This window comes from Varanus komodoensis, unplaced genomic scaffold (genome assembly GCF_004798865.1).
Source record: "Varanus komodoensis strain SLA01 unplaced genomic scaffold, ASM479886v1 scaffold1, whole genome shotgun sequence".
In the NCBI taxonomy this organism is placed as follows: domain Eukaryota; kingdom Metazoa; phylum Chordata; class Lepidosauria; order Squamata; family Varanidae; genus Varanus; species Varanus komodoensis.
The window spans coordinates 99,595,715-99,617,634 of NW_025335268.1; the positions used below are offsets into that span (position 1 = coordinate 99,595,715).

At 39.8% G+C, this 21,920-nt stretch overlaps 1 protein-coding gene across 1 annotated transcript in view; it reads left to right on the forward strand.

The window, feature by feature from the left end:
* The window catches only part of LOC123027410 (VPS10 domain-containing receptor SorCS3), a 597,507-nt gene that overhangs the window by 354,140 nt on the left and 221,447 nt on the right, over positions 1-21,920 (forward strand). The window contains exon 7 of the mRNA XM_044438273.1: positions 14,018-14,176. Within this exon, the coding sequence (XP_044294208.1) occupies positions 14,018-14,176 (159 nt within the window). The remainder of the gene's footprint in view (positions 1-14,017; positions 14,177-21,920) is intronic.

Genomic DNA, 21,920 nt, shown 5'->3' on the forward strand with positions numbered 1-21,920 from the left:
CTCAGGTAGCCATCCCCCAGGAGGACACCATAATTGATGGTATTGAAAGCTGCGAAGAGGTCCAGCAATGTCAACATGTCCGCATTCCCTCTGTCTCTATCACAGGATAGGTCATTATACAGGGCAACCTAGACTATTTCCTTGCCAAAACCAGGCCTGGATCTTGATTGAAATGGATCCAGATAATCAGTCTCATTAAAGAGTGCCTGGAGTGGATTGGCAAGACCCTCTCAAGAACATTTCCCAGGAAAGGAATATTTGCTACTGGCCTGAAGTTCTTCAAAACTTTCTAGGTCAAGGGGGAATTTACTCACCATTGGAGTAAAACCATTGGAGAACTCCACATTGGAGAAAAAATGAAAAAAATTAGCAAAAGTACAGGCTAAAAAAAGTTGCAAAACATATAGTTTGAAAAATACAGAGGATTTTAATATATTTGAAGAGGGAATAGTTTGGATTTAGTAACAAGAATTCAAAATTGCTGGCCAGGGCTGAACAACTAAAAACCACCACCACCACCACCAAGAAAGTAATTGGAATAGTTAATGATGAAAATGGCAAAAAGTGTAATATAACAAAACTAAAATTGGAATTTGTTTTTGTTTTGTTCTTTGCTAAATTGTATTAAGGTAAAATTATTATTGGATAAAATTAGGCTGTGTATAGAGAAAGTTGTTGGGAATAATAACAGATGGAAGGAGATTTAATGGAACAATTAGTCAAAGAGGAATGGATAAAAGAGATAGAAGTAGGGAAAGCTCCTGGGATAGATGGATTAGGATCAAAGTATTTTAAAGTTTTTAAAAAGATGTTGATTCCAAAATTAAAACCTTTGTTCAATAAAGTATCGGAAGGAGAAAAAATGCCAACATCTTGAAAATATGATTCAATAGTTTTAATTTCTAAAACTAATGATGATCTGACAGATCCAGGCTCATATAGACTTATATCTTTGATAAATGCAATTTTACAGCAATATTTGCAAACAGAATGAATAAATTCATTGATAAATATATTAAAATTAATCAAAGTGGTTTTATAGTGGGCAGACAGCTAGGCAGATCTGACCAGAAGAGTTTTGAATAGATTATAGGTTATATGTAAGGAAAACTTAAAAGCTGCCATATCAGCATTGGATATTTTAAAAGCTTTTGATTGAATGGAATGGCCAACAATAAAGATTCTAATAGAAGCATTCGGATTCAGGATATGATTTAAATGCATAATAAATCAGGAAATTTTTGCAAATGTGATAGTAAATGATGGTATACCTGGGCTGAGATAGTAGACAAGGATGTCCCCTTTCCCAAATATTGTTTGCTTAGGTATAGAATTAGCAAATAGTACTAGGAATGTTAATATAATAAGAAGTATAGGTTCTGAGAATGAAATTAAGATTAGTTTATTTGCTGATAACACTTTGTTAACAATAAAGAATCCATCTGATTTTATAAAATACATTTAGAAGAATTTAGAGAGAGAAAGCATTTACAGATACACTGGGATAAATCATAGATGTTATTTAACGGTGACAAAGAGAAGGAAAAGATTAGGAATAAATTTCAAGTTAAGATGTGTAGAGTTAAGTATTTAGACATAAATGTTACAAAAAAGGAGGTTAATTTTGATACACTGAAACATGAAATAAAAGAGAAAATAAATGAATTTAGGAAGATAGTATTATCATGGTTTGGTAGAATAGTAGTATTTAAAGTGAAAATTTTACCTAAGATAAATTTCTTGGTTTTGATGTTACCAATTAAAATATCAGATAAAGATTTGAAAGAACGGCAAGATATGATTAGCAAGTGTTGTAACAGAGATATAAAAGCAAGGATAAATTTTAAAAGATGGTGTAGATCACAAAAGATGGGAGGATTAGGTATTAATGTGAAGTTATAGCACGTAACAAATCAAGGCTTATGCCTGATATTATACTCCAATCCGATAAGGCAATATGTTTAGAATGGCGTGAGTTTGGAGGATCCTTGTTAAATGTTTTTTTAAAACATGGTAATAAAAATATTATAAAAGAAGTAATGCCTTGGTGCCTTACCCTGGATGCATATAAACATCCATAGTCAGAGTGTTTTGTTCACTGATAGCAGATGAAACTGGGCTGGGTGCTCCAGTTTTTTGAATTTTGCCTGTTTTCTCTAAGAATGTGATTCAAGATCTGAGGTAGGTGTACTTCTGGGAACCAGTGGTAGATTGGTGGCGGATTGAAAATTCCCTGCATGTGGAAGTTAGTACATAAAGGAACAGGAGAAGCCAGCAATTCTTTTCTTCAAACTGCTAGTCTTCACAATGTGTGCAGTTCTGATGTGAGTGGTATGCATCTGAGCACGTAGTCTGAAAGGTCCATTCGGGAGAAGGGCAGCCTTCAGTTTGCTTCTCTTTAACCTGGATGTGATTCAAATTATTCTGCTACATCCAGAAGCAAGTCACTTCATAGCATGGAGGGTGGAACAAAACTACAAACATGAAGCCTATGCATTGCAGCCAGGCTGCCCTAGGACTTTAAAAAATGCAAGGTACCAGATTCAGAGCTAACTTATACACTGGAGTCAGGGGTGATAGGACCTGCAAGCCCTTTCTTGGTTCTCCTTTCAACCTGTTCAGTTGATACACTTTCAGAATGTCTAAAAGGATCACCTGAAAGGAAGGGTGAATGCAGCTTGAGTTTGTAGTTGGGCAATTTTCTGTTGAAGCAGATGCTTCTTCACTGCTTACCCTGCACCCTTGCTTTTGAGATCATGGAGAAGCAGTGCACATCAATCCCAACGGTACTGTTCCTTCCAGACATTTTTCAGAGGCAACATTATTTTAAAAAACACTCAAAGCACAGCAGCATGCTCTGTTAATGATGAAGAGGCTGCTGTTGTGCCAAGCAGAACATATCTTCTTTAGCGCAGCAGTGATTCCAATGTCAGAATGGTCCTGAGGTTTTCTGCTAAAAAAAATAAAGCAAGTCAGGCTAACCTGGGGAGTCTATTCTGAACCCCGCCTTCCCTTCCAACTGGCTGCCTGTACACAAACATTTAATGCCCTCCATTTAATCCTGGGAACAAAAAGACATTTATTTCTGTATGCTTTTTTCACTTGCTAAGAGGCTTCCTGCTAATGATATTCAGCAATGATATTGTTATGGATATTGTATCTATAAAACTTTCCGGCGCCGGTTTAAAGAAGCAGACTGAAATTATTTGCACTTGAAATTTATTTTGGGCTGGGGTGGGGGTGAATAATAGGACAGATGGAGGCAGTCATAGAAAAGTCCCTTTATGGTTCTTTCTCAATCAAAAAGAATGTAGATTTTCTTTTTGTCAGAGCTGCTGCTGTGTGGACAACCAAGATATTTAAGAATTTATGCTTGTATTCTGCAGTCAATAGCAGGAAGAAATCTGGTGAACTAGTTTCATAGTTTGTGTGTGCAATTCTCTAATTGCAGGCTTGGAATGGAGAAGGCCTTGTTAAGGTAGACCTCACTGTCCTGAACTGGGCTGTGATACATTGCATTCACAAGAAACACCAGTTTTATATTTCGAGGACTTTTATCCATATATTTCACCTGTCCCTGTTTTTGATGTTTGACTGGTGAATAGCACATAATGCTAAAAGAGGAGTTCAGAAGCATTGGATTATCCACTGTTTACTGTGTTATCTGAACCTTCCTATTCTGTCAATTGTTAATGATTGTTTATTGAAATTAACCAACTACAAACCATAGTTTAAGTTTATTTAAACAAACTATTATTAACATATAGGGTTTGGATGCAACATGCTTTCCTTCTCATATAGCCATGCCAACAAAGGAAAGGGAAAGGTATAAGCATGAAGGTTGATACAGGTTAATGCTAAACTTTGACTTACTATGCATAGATAAAGGGAATATACAAATTTCAATATGGAGCAAAACCTTGCCAGACTTTTCTGTTTCTATCATGGAAGATTTCATTCCATTTCTCTGTCCTATACTACTGTGGGCAAGAATCCCTCAGAAGAAATGGAGTAGCCTTCATAGTCAATAAAAGAGTAGGAAAAGCAGTCTCCAAAGTGACAGAATGATTTCAGTTTGAATCCAAGGCAAACCATTCAGCATCACAGTAGTCCAAGTCTATGCCCCAGCCACTGGTGCTGAAGAGGCTGAAGTTGACCAGTTCTATGAAGGCCTACAACACCTTCTAGAATTAACACTAAAAATGATGTCATTATCATCATGGGGAATTGGAATGCTAAAGTAGGAAGCCAAAAGATAACCAGAATAACAGGCAAGTTTGGCCTTGGAGTACAAAATGAAGCAAGGGACAGGCTGGTAGAATTTTGTCAAGAGAATATGATGGTCATAGCAAACACTCTTTCCAACAACCCAATGTGACTCTACACATGGACATCACCAGACGGTCAACACAGAAATCAGATTGACTATGTGCTCTGAAGCCAAAGATGGAGAAGTTCTATACAGTCAGTGAAAACTAGACCAGGAGCTGACTGTGGCTCAGATCATGAGCTTCTTGTTGCAAAATTTAGGCTTAAATTGAAGAAAGTAGGGAAAAGCACTAGGCCACTCAGGTATGACCTAAATCATATCCCTGATGAATATACAGTAGAGGTGACAAATAGATTTAAGGAATTAGATCTGATAGACAGAGTGCCTGAAGAACTATGGATGGAGGTTTGCAACATTGTACAAGAGGTAGCAACTAAAACCATACCAAAGAAAAAGAAATGCAAGAAAACAAAATGGCTGTTTGAGGAAGCTTTACAAATAGCTGAGGAAAGAAGAGAAGTGAAAGGCAAGGGGGAAAGGGAAAGATACACCCAATTGAATGCAGAATTCCAGAGAATAGCACCTTGGGGTGGTCACTGACCATGAGCCAAATATCCTGGAATGTGAAGTCAAAAGGGCCTTAGGAAGTTTTAGCAACAACAAAGCTAGTGAAGGAGACAGTATTCCAGCTGAGCTATTCAGAATCCTAAAAGATGGTGTTGGCATATTGAATGTAAAGTGCTACATTCAATATGCCAGCAAATTTGGAAAACTCAACAGTGGGCACAGAATTGGAAAAGGTCAGTTTACATTCCAATTCCAAAGAAGGGCAATGCCAAAGAATGTTCAAGCTACCGCACCATTGCACTCATTTCACATGCTAGCAAAGTCACGCTAAAAATCCTGCAATCTAGGCTCCAGCAGGATGTGGACTGAGAACTACCAGAAGTACAGACAGGGTTTCGAAGAGGCAAAAGAACTAGAGATCAACTTGCTAAGATATGCTGGATCATGGAGAAAGCTAGGGAGTTCCAGAAATGCATCTACCTCTGCTTCATTGACTATGTTAAAGCCTTTGATTGTGTAGAACACAATAAATTGTGGCAAGTTCTTAAAGAGATGGGAGTACATTACTGTGTGGAGCCTTAGGTATGTACCCTCACTATCGGTGAACATGCCCACTTGTCCAACACTTCTAGGCAGTGATTGAAAATAAAATTAATAAAATCACTAACCAATGAATCACTCTAGATACAGTTTATACTTAATTCAACATTAAATATTTGCAAGATGATCCTTTATTTATTTATTTAGCTCTTGGCTGCTAGACAATTTTTTATCCAAAGCTGGAAAGGTGATAGAATCCCTAAGTTGGGCAACTGTTATGGAAAAGTGTGGAATTTGGTTCTAATTGGAGAAACTGACCCAAGCCGATTAGTGTGGTGTCTTGAATGTGCATGCAAATGAACAGTAAGTGCCATGAATTGCCCAGGCTCCCAATTCACACACTGCAGCTGTGGAAGGATGATTTGAACTGTTGATATCATACAGCAGGATAATTTTGCTCTTGATCTTGATCTATCTCAATGAAGGACAGAGCTACAAGGGAGCAAACAAATCTTGAAGGCAGGTCTGTGCAGTCATGATGGGCCTGATAGAGGCTGGAGTTGTAACAGAGGGTAGGGTGGCCTTTAAGCTCTGGAGTAAAATAAAAATTAAAATATATAGCTGCTCAATACCAATTTAAAATACTGGCTACTTTTGCCTAGAGAAGAGGTTAGAAAGTATAACAATGGGTTCTCTAGAAGTCTGGACTACAGGGAAATTTTAAAACTTTATGCTAAAAAAGATGGAAATTGAATAAGATATCTGAAACTGAGCTCAGCTGGATTATGTCTAGTCAGGAAATTACCTTGTATCAAGTAGCTAATCAGCACTTTCCTTGGCTGATGAAATTCCTACCTAAAGAAACCAAGAAATCATCTGGATTCTTCAAAAAAAAGGAATTTGTTGGATATGAATGGAGAAGCAATCTTTACATGAAGTTGGGACATGATTAATTAAACTCTGCACATGACTACCTTGAATAGACTTTTATTTATAAATAAGTAGTATTAAAATATATCCTAGAGATCAGCTTAAAATATAGTGATCCATTTTCTAAGAAAGCATCCCCATGTGCTCTAGGAGCATGTGCTCTAAAGCATGCATTTAAAATAAATAAAAGTAAGTCAGGAAACACTTGTAGGCACCAGCAGGACTTGGAGGCCATCACACTCATTCCCATGCAGCCTACAGGGCTTGTGTTATTCATTTCTGTTCCAGCAGGATCCTTCTGCCTCGCGGGAATTGCTTCAGGTATCCTGTCTAGACTGTGCCCTTGTTTAGCAGTCACAGGACAGTTTCCACAGCCATAATTCAGCAATGGAAGGAAAGTCTTATTCCATGCGAGTGCATTTGCAAGACTTCTTCCAACTGTGTACTGTGTACCTTTGCTAATCTAAAGGGGTGTGGGGGAGCAATATACAATAAAACATTCTAGAAAGTAGGAAGGTGAAACATAATTTCCTCTTTAATAAAAGGTGCCATTTAATCTAATATTATAGGAAATGATTAGATCTTAAAAGCCTATAAATTATATTTGACAACACTGGTGTTTCTTATGGCAATTATAAATGGTGGTGCTGGGACTGGCACAGAACCATGTTGTTGCTGGTGTTTGTTTATTGGCTGTTAATGAAAAGAGATTAATCTAAATCACTAATGGGGTGGATCCTTTACTGAAGACTCATGAGGAGAAGAGACAGCTTTTCTCCTTGACAAATGTAAAGCATTGTTTCCTCAAACATAAGGCTTTGTTTTTGTTTTATTTTGTTGGGAGTTTATTTGTTGTGGAAGAAAGAAATATAAGAAGTTATATTAAAGGAGGGGATCTCTGGGCACATGAGCTGTTTCCTCACAGTGGACTTCTGATTCTTTTGTTCCTAACAAAATGAAACTGATACTTGCCCTGGTAATGCAAAGACGTTGAGAATTGCTCATCTTTGGGATTAGAAAGGCTTTGCTCTGAAGGAGTATTGAATTGCAGGCCTGGAGTCTCAGTCTGGCTCTTGGGTTTGACCAAATGGCTCATCCCACTGTACTCAAGCCACTGATTTTTGGTAGTTTCTCATCTCTTGCTTTTTACCATTCTAATGCTCTCTAAGGCTTAGTACAAATTTTAAGATAAATGCAAGGGCATTTGAAACTTTTTGTCCTTCCTGCTTTCCCCTTAGCATTTTTTCCTTAATCTTACCCACCACTGCAATGTGCTCTCCCAAGCTTCTCTGAAATGGAATCCAGCCCTCAGGATGAAGCATGGTCTTCATTTCTAGTCTAGATAATCTGCCAGCCATATCCTGGATTCTGCCTCCGTTCTAAACACTTGGTTGATGCCTTCATTTCGATTCACACTGAATGCCAGCTTTGATTCCAATTCCCATGGTATGTATAATATGTAGAATTTAAAAGACACTGACTCTTTTGGGTTTCTGTTGACAGCCATGGAGGAGACAAGTCTAGCCTTAATTTCAGTAATAGGAGAAAACCTATTTCTATTTTATGGGTCCTTTTCTCTGTGACTATGTGCCAGGCTTTAGCAAGAGTTAGGTTGCAGATGACAGTTTTGAACTTGGCCTAGATGGCATAGAAACTGCTGCATCAATTGACTATCAGTGGAGAAGAGATTGTATTCAAGCTGTCAAAGTGAAGGAAAAGGATTCAAAACATTGCCAGTCTGTGCCATGTTCTTACCCATGTAATGAGTAGCTAGGACTGAAGAGCAAACTCTGTTGAACAGACTTAAAGCCTGGTGGTCAGAGATAACCCTTCAGGATCAGCTGTTGAGCATCAGTCTAGTATAAGAAAAGCCATGCTGCATCCAACCAATGGTCCATCTAGTCCACCTTTCTGTTTGCACAGTGGTGAACCACTGCAATCAGGATGAATTCAACAGCCCCCTTCTGTCCAAGTTGCTCAGCATCTGTTCCACACAGGCTATTGTCTCTGGTCGTGGAAAGTATCAAGACCGTAGTTATTGATAGGCTTCTCTTCCATGAATTTGTCTAATCTCTCTTTAAAACACCCAATTGGCCCTCTCTGAACCTTTTCCAGCTTGTCTGCATCTCTCTTAAAGTGTGGTGCCTAGAAATGGACACAGCACTCCAGATAAGGCCTAACCAGTGCTGAGGAAAGGAGAACTAGTACTTCATTATTTCCAGTCTTACTTGAGGGGTCAATTCCAGAAAGTAATGTTGGGTGACTATTCCTCAAAGCCCTGGCAATTGAGCTCAGTTGGACTCACTGTGCACCATTCTGTCCCCAAGTATATTTAACATCTATATGAAATCACTGGGAGTGGTCATTAGGAAACTGGAACCAAGTGCCATCTGTGAGCAGATGACACATAATTCCATTTCCATGTATTGCAGAGGCTGTGCAAATCCTAGATCAGTGTCTGGAATAAGTGATGGGCTAGATCAGCCTTCCCCAACCTTGTGCCTTCCAGACATGTTTGGATGGCTACACCTAGAATTCCCAGTGAATGTCCCTGTTGGATGAAAATTCCACAATTGCAGTCCAAATGCCTCTGAAGGCCACCAAGTTGCAGAAGACTGGGCTAAATGAAGGCCAGTAAACTGAAGCTGAACCCTGGCAAGACAAAAGGGCTGTAAGTGAGTGGTTTTCAAGTCCTGGTTTATTATGTGTTCTGGATGGAGTTTCACTCACCCCTGAAAGACCAGGTCCTTGGCCTGGAGGTATTCCTAGATCCATCTCTATCAGTCTCAAATGACCATGGTGTCTTGGGGTACCTTTTATCATTTCTGATTTGTTCTCCTCCTGGACAGGGATAGCTTTGCCAGAGTGGTATCAGCTCCAATATGCACACGCAAGGGGAGGAAACTTCTCATGAGAACCAGAGCGTCAATGAAGAGCTATTTCTGGTTTCAGCAGAACAAACTTTACTCCCCACTGTCACAGATGGTGAGAGTAAGAATGGGCCAGATAATGCGGTGCTGAGAGAAGATGAAACAGAGGTGTGGGGACAGGGCATTTTGGGGTAAACATGAGAACAGACTCAGTCTTCTGAGATAGAGTGTGAGAACCAAACTGATCAGGGACAAGTGGGATTTGAGGATGCTCGTTCTCACAGGTGCACATGCAGACTAGGACAGCTGGAATCCCGATTGACTGAATGATGGCAAGACAGAGTTCACAGCGCCCTGCCTCCAGGGGTGTGGCCACGGAGGGTTCATAAGCAAAGTGTGGGCTGTAGTCCATTAGAATGAGGGATCAACTTTCTATCCTGTTCCGACTGTACATGTATAGCTGTTTAGAATACAGATGTTTGTAGTATCTGCTGGAGTGATTGGTTTTGTTGGGAAGGAGCACCAGCCTCAGACAAATACCCTCTGGACTTGATTACTGCAGTGCACTGTATGTGGCCCTTAAGGCAGCTCTGAAGGGGGAATTATTGCAGAATGAAGTTCTCAGGAGCTGCCTCTTTACAGTATGCAACTCCTTTGGTAAAGGAACTGTACTGGCTATCTTTCACTACCAGGGCAAGTTAAACTTTTTAGTACTAGCATACAAGGACCTGAACAACTTGAGACAGTGATACCTGAGAGAGTGCCTTCTTCACTACCAATCTGTCCAGGTACTGAGATCATCAGAGGACATTCTCCTGGTGGTTCCACATGGACCCATGCCCTGACTGGAAGGCACCAGGAGAAGAATCTTCAGTATGGTGGGCCCATTTCCATGGAATTTCTTGCCTCGGGAGGTCAGGCAGGTCCCAACACTCTGCTGTTTCCAGTGCCTTCAAAAGGCAATCTTATTCCAGAAAGTCTTTCCTTATTGACCAGCCAGGAAAGGCTGGTATTTTGTTTATGAATGTTTGTAATATCTTGTGTTTTATTTTTAAAATTTGTTTTAGTCTTATGGTTTTCATCACTGCAGAATCCACTTGGATGTAGAATGGCATGGAAATACTGTAAATGAATGAATAAAATGTGCACATCCCTCTTCATAAAGTTTTACTGCAGCTGCATGGGCTAAATCAGACTAGAAGCATTTAGGTTCAGAACTAAAATCAGTTTTGAAACTCTTGAAACTTCACTCTGACCAAGCTTTGTTCAATAGGAATTATCACCTTTTCATGATCTCCAGAACCACCATGACAAAAACTGCATACAAGAAAGAAACAAAACCTTGATCTCTTATTTTTTATTTGCTTCCCAAAGGGCTTCCATTTTGCAGTATAAAAGAAAAAGGGTTTTACCTTTAATCCCCATTTGAAAAACCAAATCACCTTTTCAGGATTCAAGAAAAAGCTTCCAGCTGGGACTTGTTTTGTTTCGTGATCTATTTATTCACATTCAGGGGATAAGAGAGACATCTGTAGCATGCATTAGTAACATTTGCTTACATCTGCACAGCAGATGAGAGAATTGATGATTGCCATGAATTAAAACATTCCAGAAGGATGCTACTTTTAAAAGTGAGATCCCTTTGGGAATACCAGAGTTTTTTTCCTGTAGTGTCACTACAGGTTATCAACAAGTAATGTTTTAGATTAGAGATTTTTCTCTCAGACTCTTACTCTAAGCCAAGGACCTTAATGCTAGTACATAGCAGAAGGATATATCAATTCCCTAATGTTTTACTGTGTAGCTACATTGCTAATAATTCCTGACACTCCATGTAATACAGTGTCAGCAACAGTCTCAAACTGAAGGTACCAAAAACCAGTCTCTGCCTTCTCCTCCACATTATGTTTCCACAAGGCCCACAGTCGAAGCTTCAAAGCTATGGGCTTCAAGGGCATAACCTAGGTCTGATGGCCTAGGAAAAAAGGAGAGGGGGCAACACGTGTGATTCAGGAACTGGATACAAAGTTCTATGATGAGACAGTGGAAGAGCTGAGCACTTTTAACCTCGGTAGAGAAGAGTTATGGGAGATATGATAGTGCTCTTCAAGTACTTGAAAGATATTTCCTAGTAGGTGACAGTTGTCAAATACCATTTCCCCCCTTTTTTCCCTTTTTCTTTGCTCCCCGTTTTTTCCAGCAGTTGTCACAATACTCCCTTTTCAGGTGAATTAGGAACCAACCATTCATTCAGATGCATTTAGCATCCCCTGGACTCACCCAGTTAGACCCTCTTTTATCAGCCAGGAGGGACAAGGATTGAGAACATGCAGTTGGATCCAAGCATCTTCTGTATGTCATCAGGGTTGTCGTAACTGAAATTAATCACATAAAACTGGTAGATGGTAGTGTCAAACACCTCAGCTGGAACTGCATGAAGCATGAAGTAACTGTGGAGACTGGAGAATTTATCATCAAAGTGTGATGCAAAAACATCCCAATGGGCCTTTAAGGGCACCAGGGCACTATTCTCTGGAGAAGAATCAACAGTCCCCAGACCACCCAGAATAGCTCCACTGGATGACTACTTAAGGATGAAATGGGGGAAGCAAACAAGAGCATACTTGCTACATATACTGCCATGCAATAGATGTGACTACGTACTCCAAAGAATGCCATGAATGCAGAAGTACAGAATTTGAAACTGGACATAGAATTTGGCATACTACAAAACCCAGTTATCATTTAAAAATTAGAAGTAAGGATCTAGTCCCTATGTATTCTCTGCAAATATGTGCTTGAAGGTGGATTGTCTCTACTTAACAAGAATTCTAATTGTGTAAAAGTCTGTGTGAACATACAAAGGAAATAAAAGATAGACTTTAGTCACCCACATAGCTCCTTGCTATGTAGCTCACTATTCTTGCCTCTTTTCATCATGACTATCAAGATTAGAACAACATATATGTATGTATTTATAAGAGTAAATATTGCAGAAGCAACCATGCCAAATAGAACATTAAGAAAATCTGTCCCATCTGTGGAATGCCTTGAGGGAATGGAATTAAGTTTTTCTTGCTGCAGATATTTTTAAACATGCAGTGCACATGCTAAAGACTGTGTATCAGGGTTGTATTTTCCCCCTGAAAAAAATCAGATTTGGTGCCCAGAGTTTAACCATGCATTTAAATTCTGTCTTGTTGGGGAAGAGACAACCCAGATTTCCAGGTATGGACATCACACTAACCAACCCAGAGATCCTTAGCTTGTCTAGTTCCCATGGGAGAAAAAGCCAACAGGGAGTGATCAAACAACATGATTGATCTAGCATGCTTACCAATTCTTGACAACCCAGGGTTTAAAAAATTATGCCTGGTTCACACATGACAGCAGCTCAGGGTATATGTGAATGGACATTTTTGTTGTTTTCTGCTGCAATAAGCTATTGTGTCCACCTTCTGGAATGTTGGAATATATAGTCATCCTAATTATATTTCATGAGTTTAAGTATCCTGATTAAGGAATCAATAACCTTTGGCCATGCCCTGAACTGTGAAGAAGTTCACAGTAATGAGAGCTATGCTTATTTACTTTCTATTATATTTTATGTTTCACCATCTTGCTTAAAGGGATACACAGCAGACATAAAAATACCATGGAAAATGATGTTCAGTCCAAATGCCAGATTGAGCTAACATTGAAAAGTCTAGGTTTTGGTTAGAATTTTGGCTGACTCAGCCCTCTGTCAATTACTTGCTCAGTTCACTATTCATCTGGATGACCTTTTTGCTGGTTTGACTCAGTCCTGTTTTATTGACTTTTGATTGCATGTGATCTCTTTTTTCATGGTGATTTAATAATTATTTGTATGCTTGGATACAAAAATTATTTGTATTTGTAAGGGTAAAATCCTATGTATGCTTAGACAGAAAAAATGCCCTACAACTTTCCCATCCAGTCATTTCTATTGTACCCATGAGTGTTCCCTAAATTTTCTCTGGAGGGCTGAGAGGTCTTCCTGTGTGACAAGGAATGGAGATATGGGGGAAGATCTGCAAAGGAATTGGAAAGAAGGGGATGGGAAACTTTCTTTCAATGAACTTCTTTCAGATAACTTACCTTAGGATTAAGTCTGATTTCGCAGAATCCCCTCTTCTCCAAATCCCCATATCACAAATGGTTTTTGAGTTCCCTGAGCCTCCTAGGAGGCTTGGCTGTATAGAAATTCAATACAAAGGAAAGCGCAGGAATTTTAGAAAGTTCCTAGTATTAACTTAATTTACAGTCCGGGATAATGTATTGTGCCCAGGTTAAAACATTCCTATTTTGTTTGTTCTTCATAAGTCCATTTGCTACCTTACAAACCCACACTAACCAGAAGCATAGCTGGAATAGTTCAATATTTTGCAATAGGCAATAAATGCACTCGGTATAATATTTTGTTTGGTGTGTGTGCACAGATCCGGAGTTAAAGTGAAATTCCGAATCAATGAAATTACTGAAGTTAGATGTGCTTCATTCAGTCTTGAGATCTGGTGGAAAAAGAATTGAAAAATTGTAGAGGCAGAATTAAAATTCTCAGATCAAACCCTGATACTGTGGCATTACAAGCAATTAAATTGTGTGTGTGTGTGTGTGTGTAGGGATGGGAGAGGGAAATCACAAAGTTAGCCCATGTTTATGGTGGTTGCATATATATATTCTTGGGTTACAGTTTGTCATCACGATTCATGATATGGAAAGCCCTAACTACAAACTACATGGCAATAGTAATAAGCAGGTATTAGATGCATTGCTAGCTGATCTTCCTTTACCCCATATTTTTCTTCTTATTGTATAGATAATGCTCTTGAGTGATCCTGAAATTGAAAGTAGCATTCTCATCAGCAACGATGAAGGTGCCACCTATCAAAAATATCGACTGAACTTCTATATCCAGAGTCTGCTCTTTCATCCTAAGCAAGAGGACTGGATTCTAGCGTACAGCATTGACCAAAAGGTACATTGTTCTTGACCACTTTCTGTCATGTTGCTGGGTCCAAAACAGGTCAGAATAACTTAAAATATGACTTCATTTTAAGAAGCATCTAAGGATCTCTTATATAACAACCTATAGGGCTCTGGAACTACCCAATCCATATGACTTTAGGACATATCCTCAAATCAACAACTCTTTCATGCTAAGGAAGTGTCAATAAAATATGAGCTACATCACGGATGTAATTCTAAGGCATGGGTTGGTGCTATGTGAGAGCCACAGAGTCAAATGCTTCCCTTCCCCTTTCCTCTGATGCAACTGGAAGCATATACTTCCTATTTTAAGTCCCATATTGGTTGGCTTCACATCTAAAGATAAGTTAGGATTTTTTGCTTACTGTGAACAAGTCACATGCTGGTGCACACAGCCTGTTTGCTCTCACTTTGCTCTTTCCATCACACAGGTGAAGCTAACCAAACACGCAATAAGAAATAGCTTATTGTGATGCTTGAATATAAGATCCTAATTTACTTCTCCCAAACAAGCTAACGTTTGTCAATAATTTATGAAGGGTCTCTGGTAAAGGGAATGAACAAAACTGCAGCAACACACACACAAAATTACAAGTTTTCATGTGAATCAGCTGTAGCAGAACCTAACAAGTTGCAGCAAAGAAAATAGCAGATTGCATTCCGCGATTTGGCTGCAGTGGCTGTATGCCCCACTTTAGCTTCTGTTTCAAGTTGTTATTTATTGAAGGGACTAAGCAGTCCAAATCTGCTTTAAAGAAGGGGGAATAAGGGCCCTGTAGTAGCCCGTCAGCAGTTAACACTTGGTCATCAGGGTCAAAGGCCTCCACAGGTCCTAATCTGGCCTTCTGGGTTCACCACATGGTCATCACTCTTTCTCAGGCCTTATGTTTGCACCTGTCTGCAGTTTCAATGGCAGTTTTCTAGCTTTGACATTTTCCCCATTTCAAAATTTGAATGGGGAAAACGTCAGCTCTCCTCAACCCTGGAATGCAGCTCCTGAAAGCACCTCTCAAATAGAATTTGGCCCTTGAGCTCAAAAAGATTCCGCACCCTTGGCCTATCAGTTTAACCCACTGTGCCACCTGCCTCCCAGAAAAAGTGTGACTGAGCAGTAAAAATTAGACTTGTCGAGCTTAAGATAAATTGTCACTTGGCTTCAGTGTCACGACTCCCTCTCAGTTTAAGCAAGTGATAAGGTGTTTTAAAAAGGGAATGACCATGTCTTATTCTGCCCTGTAATGCACCATGCACATTAATGAATGAATGATGCATACAAAACAGCATCTGAGATGAATCTGTAAATTTCCTGAATACATCCAGGTCAGTGATCAATTATTGCAGGAATCTGTACAGATCGGTCCCCCAACTCTAAAAAAATGCATGCTGAGATCCCTCAGCAAAGCAGTAGCTGCACAGCTTCTCTTCAGGCAGGCATCACCCAGAACAATTCTCTCCCACCCAGGCTGATTTGTCTGTGCAGCACAGTGCGGAGCTGTGGACTGTGTGTGAAAAGCAGACAAGGGAGCTCAAGACCTCTCAGAATCGATTTGTAACTGTTCCTCAGTGAGGCTGCCCCTGGGGTTTCTGTGTTACTGAAGCATGTGCAAGGTGTGGGGAAAGTTCTTTGGCTCAACAATTATGTAGGTGAAGCATTCCTGCTTTCTGTTGGTGAGTAAATTCACAAATGGACCTTAGAACAAAGTGTGTTAGTCTCCTGTGCTACAATATAACATAGTTCCCAGGTCCTTCTATTGCCTAACTGAAGTAATTTAATACACTTGAAAGTGTTCTGTGAGGCACTGCACCAGTACCCATAGATAATAACCAGAATATAGCCTTTACCTTGTTAGTAGAAGGCATCAGGTTCATGTTATTTCTCTGATGATGGCACAATGACATTTACAGGTGCAAAGCTGCTGTCGATGTGGAGTTCTTTACAGTGCCAAGTGGTTATTGTGTGAAAAGGCCTAGCCAAATGTCAGTCCTTTTGCATGCTCAAAGACTCAATGTATCTAGGAATTCTGGAATACATATTGAAAGACCCAATATATCCGCTTGATGTACCTGTATGTTTTGATGTTGCTTTTAAGCTAGAAAGGAAGCTTTTAAACTGTGCCTCTGCTTGGACGGTTGTAAGAATGAGATCGGATATGTGATATGTCAGGATACTTGGCAACCCAAGACAGACTGAGTTTACTACAACCCATGCATTTTTGAGTGGATTGTCCACATTCTGTGCTCAACATTTATGCAATAGGAGAATGTAGGTAGATGTATGAAATTCCTTCTTACTGAAAAAAGGGTGGAAGAATATTTTTTGGTGACCAAATGCTGGTATATGCAAGTGAGTACCATTATTTCCTATTCACCATTCCTCAGTTCCCAGTCTTTACCCTTTTTCTTACTGAGGAAGTGCTCATCTGCATAACCTGCTTCTCAAGTTATTTGTTTGAGGAACTGTTTATTAAGAGAAGTACCAATCATGGATTGTGCAGGAGTGATATTCACATTCTGAGTGGAACTTTTTGTCTTTGAATACATTGAGGCCTTAATCTCAGTGAATAACTCAGAAGAAAAAGACAAGAAGGATGCTCCGTCAGCGCATCTAAGGGGGTAGCAGTTGTGAAGCAAGTACTTTGGTTTATTTCTGACAATGTTCCAATAAGCAGTCACAGCAGAGCGCTATTGGGTCACCAAAGATAGTGTGACCCATTATGCTGTTCTGTGACTGGCTATTGGAGATGTGGAGCCTATCCAAGGCATGGGTAGTCTGTATGGCCTATTGTACTATAGATTGTAAGCATTCATGTTTTCAATGGAAAGTACTGTGTTGTTGGAGGAAGCTGGTATGATTTCAACACAGCAAGTGTGATACTGCCTGGGTGGGTCACTCTTCCATCCCTTGTTGTGTTGTTTACATAAGTTGACCTATAGTAGCTGTGTGGAACAATGTTGTGTGGAACCTGACATGGTACTGCTTCCACTTAACTATGCCGACATATTGAGATCACACTTAGAAAATATAATTACAATATCTAAGTAAGTGTGAGAGCTGTGGGAATGACTGCATACCCTTTTGCAGAATAGATTCCAAATACTCCTAGATATAAAAGAAGTATCTTATTTGGTGAAAGCATATAAAAAAGCTTTAAAGCTGTGGCTATATCCACCTACCTGAAAATGTGGTACCACATATGGGCAATATGGGCAAAACTTGTACAGATTTTGAGAGATTGCATCACCAATCACGACTGCCTGATTTGCAAACTGTCTTGTTTTGTGCCATGCAAGCAGTTATCAGGAATCAAGCACAAGATGAACAGTAAGCTGATGTTTGGAGAACCCTGGCAATTGTGAACATTGCTAATTTGCCCTTTCCTATATTGCCTTAATGTGTGAGGATTGCTGCAGGCCCTCAGAAAAGCCACTATTCATGTAAATAATGTGATTCAAAATGTGATATATTTGTAAGAGTGTGTGAAAGACAGTGGGAGAGAGAGCAGGGGTATGCAATCTATTTTTCTGAACATGAATTGAAACAAAACAATTACATTAGCATAGCTTCATTCTTGAAAAATACACCACTGACCTGAGCACTTGCAAGCCAGTAATAGCGAGTCGAAACAAAAATATATTCTGCATAATGTTGTCATGGCTATCAGTAGGGGTGCGTGAATGTTGTAAATTTCATTCCATTTATACTTCACAGATTGTCAGCTGCTTTTGTTCTATCACGTGCTCTTTGATGAAGTCACATTTTGCACAAATATGTTAATACATTTGTTAATTCACACATGGTTATGCAATGAGCCATCTTTCACTAAAAGGATATGGCTGTTAAGTAGTCTAAAGGTACATCAGCATCAATTTATTGCACATCTGTAGATGAAATGTTTTTTATTGCACCCATAGATAAAATGGGAGCTAGTGAAAGATCAACATTGTCCCTGCCTACTCTAGCAATGTGCTTTGGAGTTTTCCTCTGTGGCAAAGATACTTGCTTTTTAGAAGGCAATTCCTGTTGGATTTGTGCATTAAGGATATAGGAAGCCATTGTGTGGCAAATTGATGCATTTGAATCTGATCCTATATCCAGGAAACTCTCAATTATGTTTTAGCTACCTTGTGAGATATATCATTACCCAAGTCTCTCTACTGAGTTTCATATCTGAATCTAGCATATTTGAATCCATATTTATTATATCCAAACTCTTAGCCACTGCACCACAGAAGATGTTCCTTAAAATGCCCATGTGATACAATCAAAATATCTTCTCGAGGTGCAGAATTCTGTGCTAATATAACCTTGTGCCCTGTGACCCATAGCAAAATGAACTCAGTCATTTTGCTATGACAAGAAGTCAAACAAGTTTAGCTCCATGGCTTAAACTGTATCAGCTTGAACACTTCTATCCTCCCCAACTTCAACATTTTATGCTCTGTTGCTTGAGTGAGATGAATGAACAACGTAAGCAGGGGAAGATATAAGGCTGGAAAATCTGAAATAACTGGCAAGGACGGATAGACATGTACAGGACAATCTGACCTGCCACTGCAGACAGCTATGACATCAGAGCATCTTACAAAACCAAAGGACTGCTGGTAGGAATTCAGCAAGATAGAAGGAGAAGTAGCATTTCCACTTTCCCCTTTCTCCCTTTGGGTTATTCCTCCCTTTTAATTGATTCCTTCCAAATGAAACCAGTGGGACGGAATCAAATAGCATCAGCTTTAGGTCTGGTTTGGGGGATATGCTGGGAGTTAGGTAATCTCTCCCAGTAGCTCCCAGTAGCTCTCCCAGTAGGTAATCTCTCCCAGTGTGGCTCACTGCTGGCATGGCTTCATTGACCTCTTTCCAACTTTTGAGTTCCAGCTTCAGACTGAAACTATGACAAAGGTTTCCATGGAGGTTGGGAAGGTAATGTTGACTGTCTCACCTACAAGGAAGGTCCTCTCTACCCACCCTCATATGGGGATATTCCACAAAGCCTAAAGTTCTTGGAACATGGATCACAGTACAGCAGCCTAAAGTGTTAAGGTACTTCAGAAGATAGAAATAGGAGTCTGACAAAGCATTTTGTTAGCATGCTGCATTCAGATCCTACAGCAAAATGGAGTTGATTACAGTCTCATCTAGTTTTTAAAAAATGAGAGCTGAGATTTCCAGTGGTGCAAGTGCACATATTATATTGCTAGCACTAATTGAAATGTGTAGGACTTTGAATACCATAATTAACAACCCAATAGAGAAACATGTCAAGATAGACAGGTAGTCAAAAAGGTCTAATAAATGGCCTATCACTAAAACACCTGCTGCAATGTTGCTAATCAAACAAGTTCTAAAATTCAACAGCTTGGCAATCAAAGGTCTCATCTTCCACTAAGTATATTCATCATCAAGATTCTTCATTAATGTTCATAAAAAAATCTACCTGTAAGTTACTGAATGAGATGTTTGAGATAATATGGCAGGATGCCATTTCAGTGCACCTGGTAGTCAATCTTCATCCCAGCAAGGTCTTCCCAGTAATCACAGCATCATCATTTGAAAGTCTAATTCAAGGTATAGAATCATCATGGCTTCCTAGGCTGTCTAATATCTGTGCATGTGTTTAAAGGTGGCAACACAATGGAATGAAGGAAGAAGCAAGTGACATAGACGCAGAAAATGAAAGGAAGCTTCCCAACATTGCCACATCTTTGCACAAAGGAAGGCTGTTTCCATGCTGAGATTTTATACCCTGACCCAATACTGTTTACACTACTACCTTTACATATGAGAGCCAGCGTGGTTTAGTTGGAGAGTTAAGGATGTTGGACAGGATTCTAGGTTCTGGTCCCATTTGGCCATAAAGTTTACTGACAGATTTTGGACCAGTCACTCACTCTCGGCCAAATTTACCTCACAGGCTTGTTGAGAGGATAAATGGAATTAAGAAAGCTCCTCTGGGCAACTTGCAAGAGCAAGAAAGGTGGAGTATAATATAGTGTAATAATAGCAATACCTATCCCTTTAGGCCAGGGGGCCACTTGAAAGGTGCCAGTGCTGGGTGCGGGCTGGAAAGGTGGTGCCAGCAGTGCGAGGGGAGGTGAGGCATGGACGGGCGTGAGTGGGTGTGTGGGCGGTGAGAGGAGGCGAGGCGAGGCGAGGTAGGGGCCGGCACACGAGGCAGTGGCTTGCTTGGAGATTGTTTACTCCAAGTGAGCAAAATACTGCCTACCCGTGGGGCGAGGTGGGTGGCAGCGGATGAACGTGCACACAGTGGGTCCAAATGGGCATGGCGGGTCAGATCTGGCCCCCAGGCCGTAGTTTGAGGACCCATGCTCTAGGCCATTGGAGTGGCAAATTCTGTGTTACAAATTTACAATTGATAAATATGTAAGGTGCTGAAGTAATTATGCTTTCAGTAAATATCTCATTTTACTCAGAAAAAACTGAGTTATTTCAATGGCAAACTGGGAAATAGCTTAAGTGAGCACAAATTAAACCAGAGCCACATGACCCATCAGAAATATGGCATGGGGCAATCCTTTCCCATGTCTCCTTGCAAATCTGTTTCTCACTCAACCTAGCTCTCTCTTCTACCTCCATGTAGGAGCATACTACTGGAACATCAGCCCCTTTACTAGCAAAAGCAATCCTTCACTCCTTTGGGGGTCACAAAGTTAAATGTAGAATTGACTGAAGCCACAGCATTAAAGGGATTGGTTTGTGGGTGGGTGAGCAGATAGGTCCGTGAGTGATTTTGAGATATATAAGAGGGAGGGGATGAAAGCAAGTGGCAGTGAGTGAATCATAGGAATTAGGCTGAGTTCGCAGACTTTCAGCATCTGAGCATGAGAAAAACTGGAGGGTTATGAATGTTCAATTCATATTTGATGTTCATATTCAAAGCCAATGAATTATTAAATTTGATAACACTCTTTTAAGCAATTAACATTTGGCCGGTCTTATTCTTTGCAGGAATTGAAGTACTTCCTGAAGAATCCACACAGTAGTTCTCCATTGCAAATTCCATTTTAGAATATGATATAAACAATGAGATTGCCAGATAAGACATTTCTAAGCTCTCCTAATACCTATGTGACAATCTACAATAATATAACAGTTTGCAACGTTTAAATGTAATGTAGCACCTCAAGACGATTACTTACCTTCTCAAATGGTAATAGCTTACAGAAACCTCAGCAGTAATAATAGGCAGGAAATTCTTTTCATAATTTACATAAAACTTCTGAAGGTGAATGATACCCTGTCCATCAGGAGACAACAATTTATCATCATGGCAATACCAGCCATATCAGTGTAACATAGGAGGCTACTTTGTACCAAGATGTATCATTGGTCTGTCTAGCTCAATCTGACTGGCAGCAGCTATTCAATGTTTCAGCCAGGATTTTTTCTGATCCTTTTTAGAGATGCCCAAGTTGAATCTGGGACTTTTTGCATGCAGAATATATGCTCTGCCACTGAACTATGGTCCTTCTTCCCAAAAGTACAGCCAGACTTTCCCAGTAGTGGCAACTAAAACCATGGAAAATATCTCAAATGCCAAGTGAACACCTGTATTTTTGAAAATATACGGTATTATGACCATAGTTGGGAGGTGCCTGAAAAAGACCATGTGCCTGCGGTTTCCACTGGTCTTGCAAATAGGTATTTTTGTTATTTGAATCTCACTTGCATGCTATGCAAAGTATCCAGGAGAAAGAATGAATAAAATATTGAAATA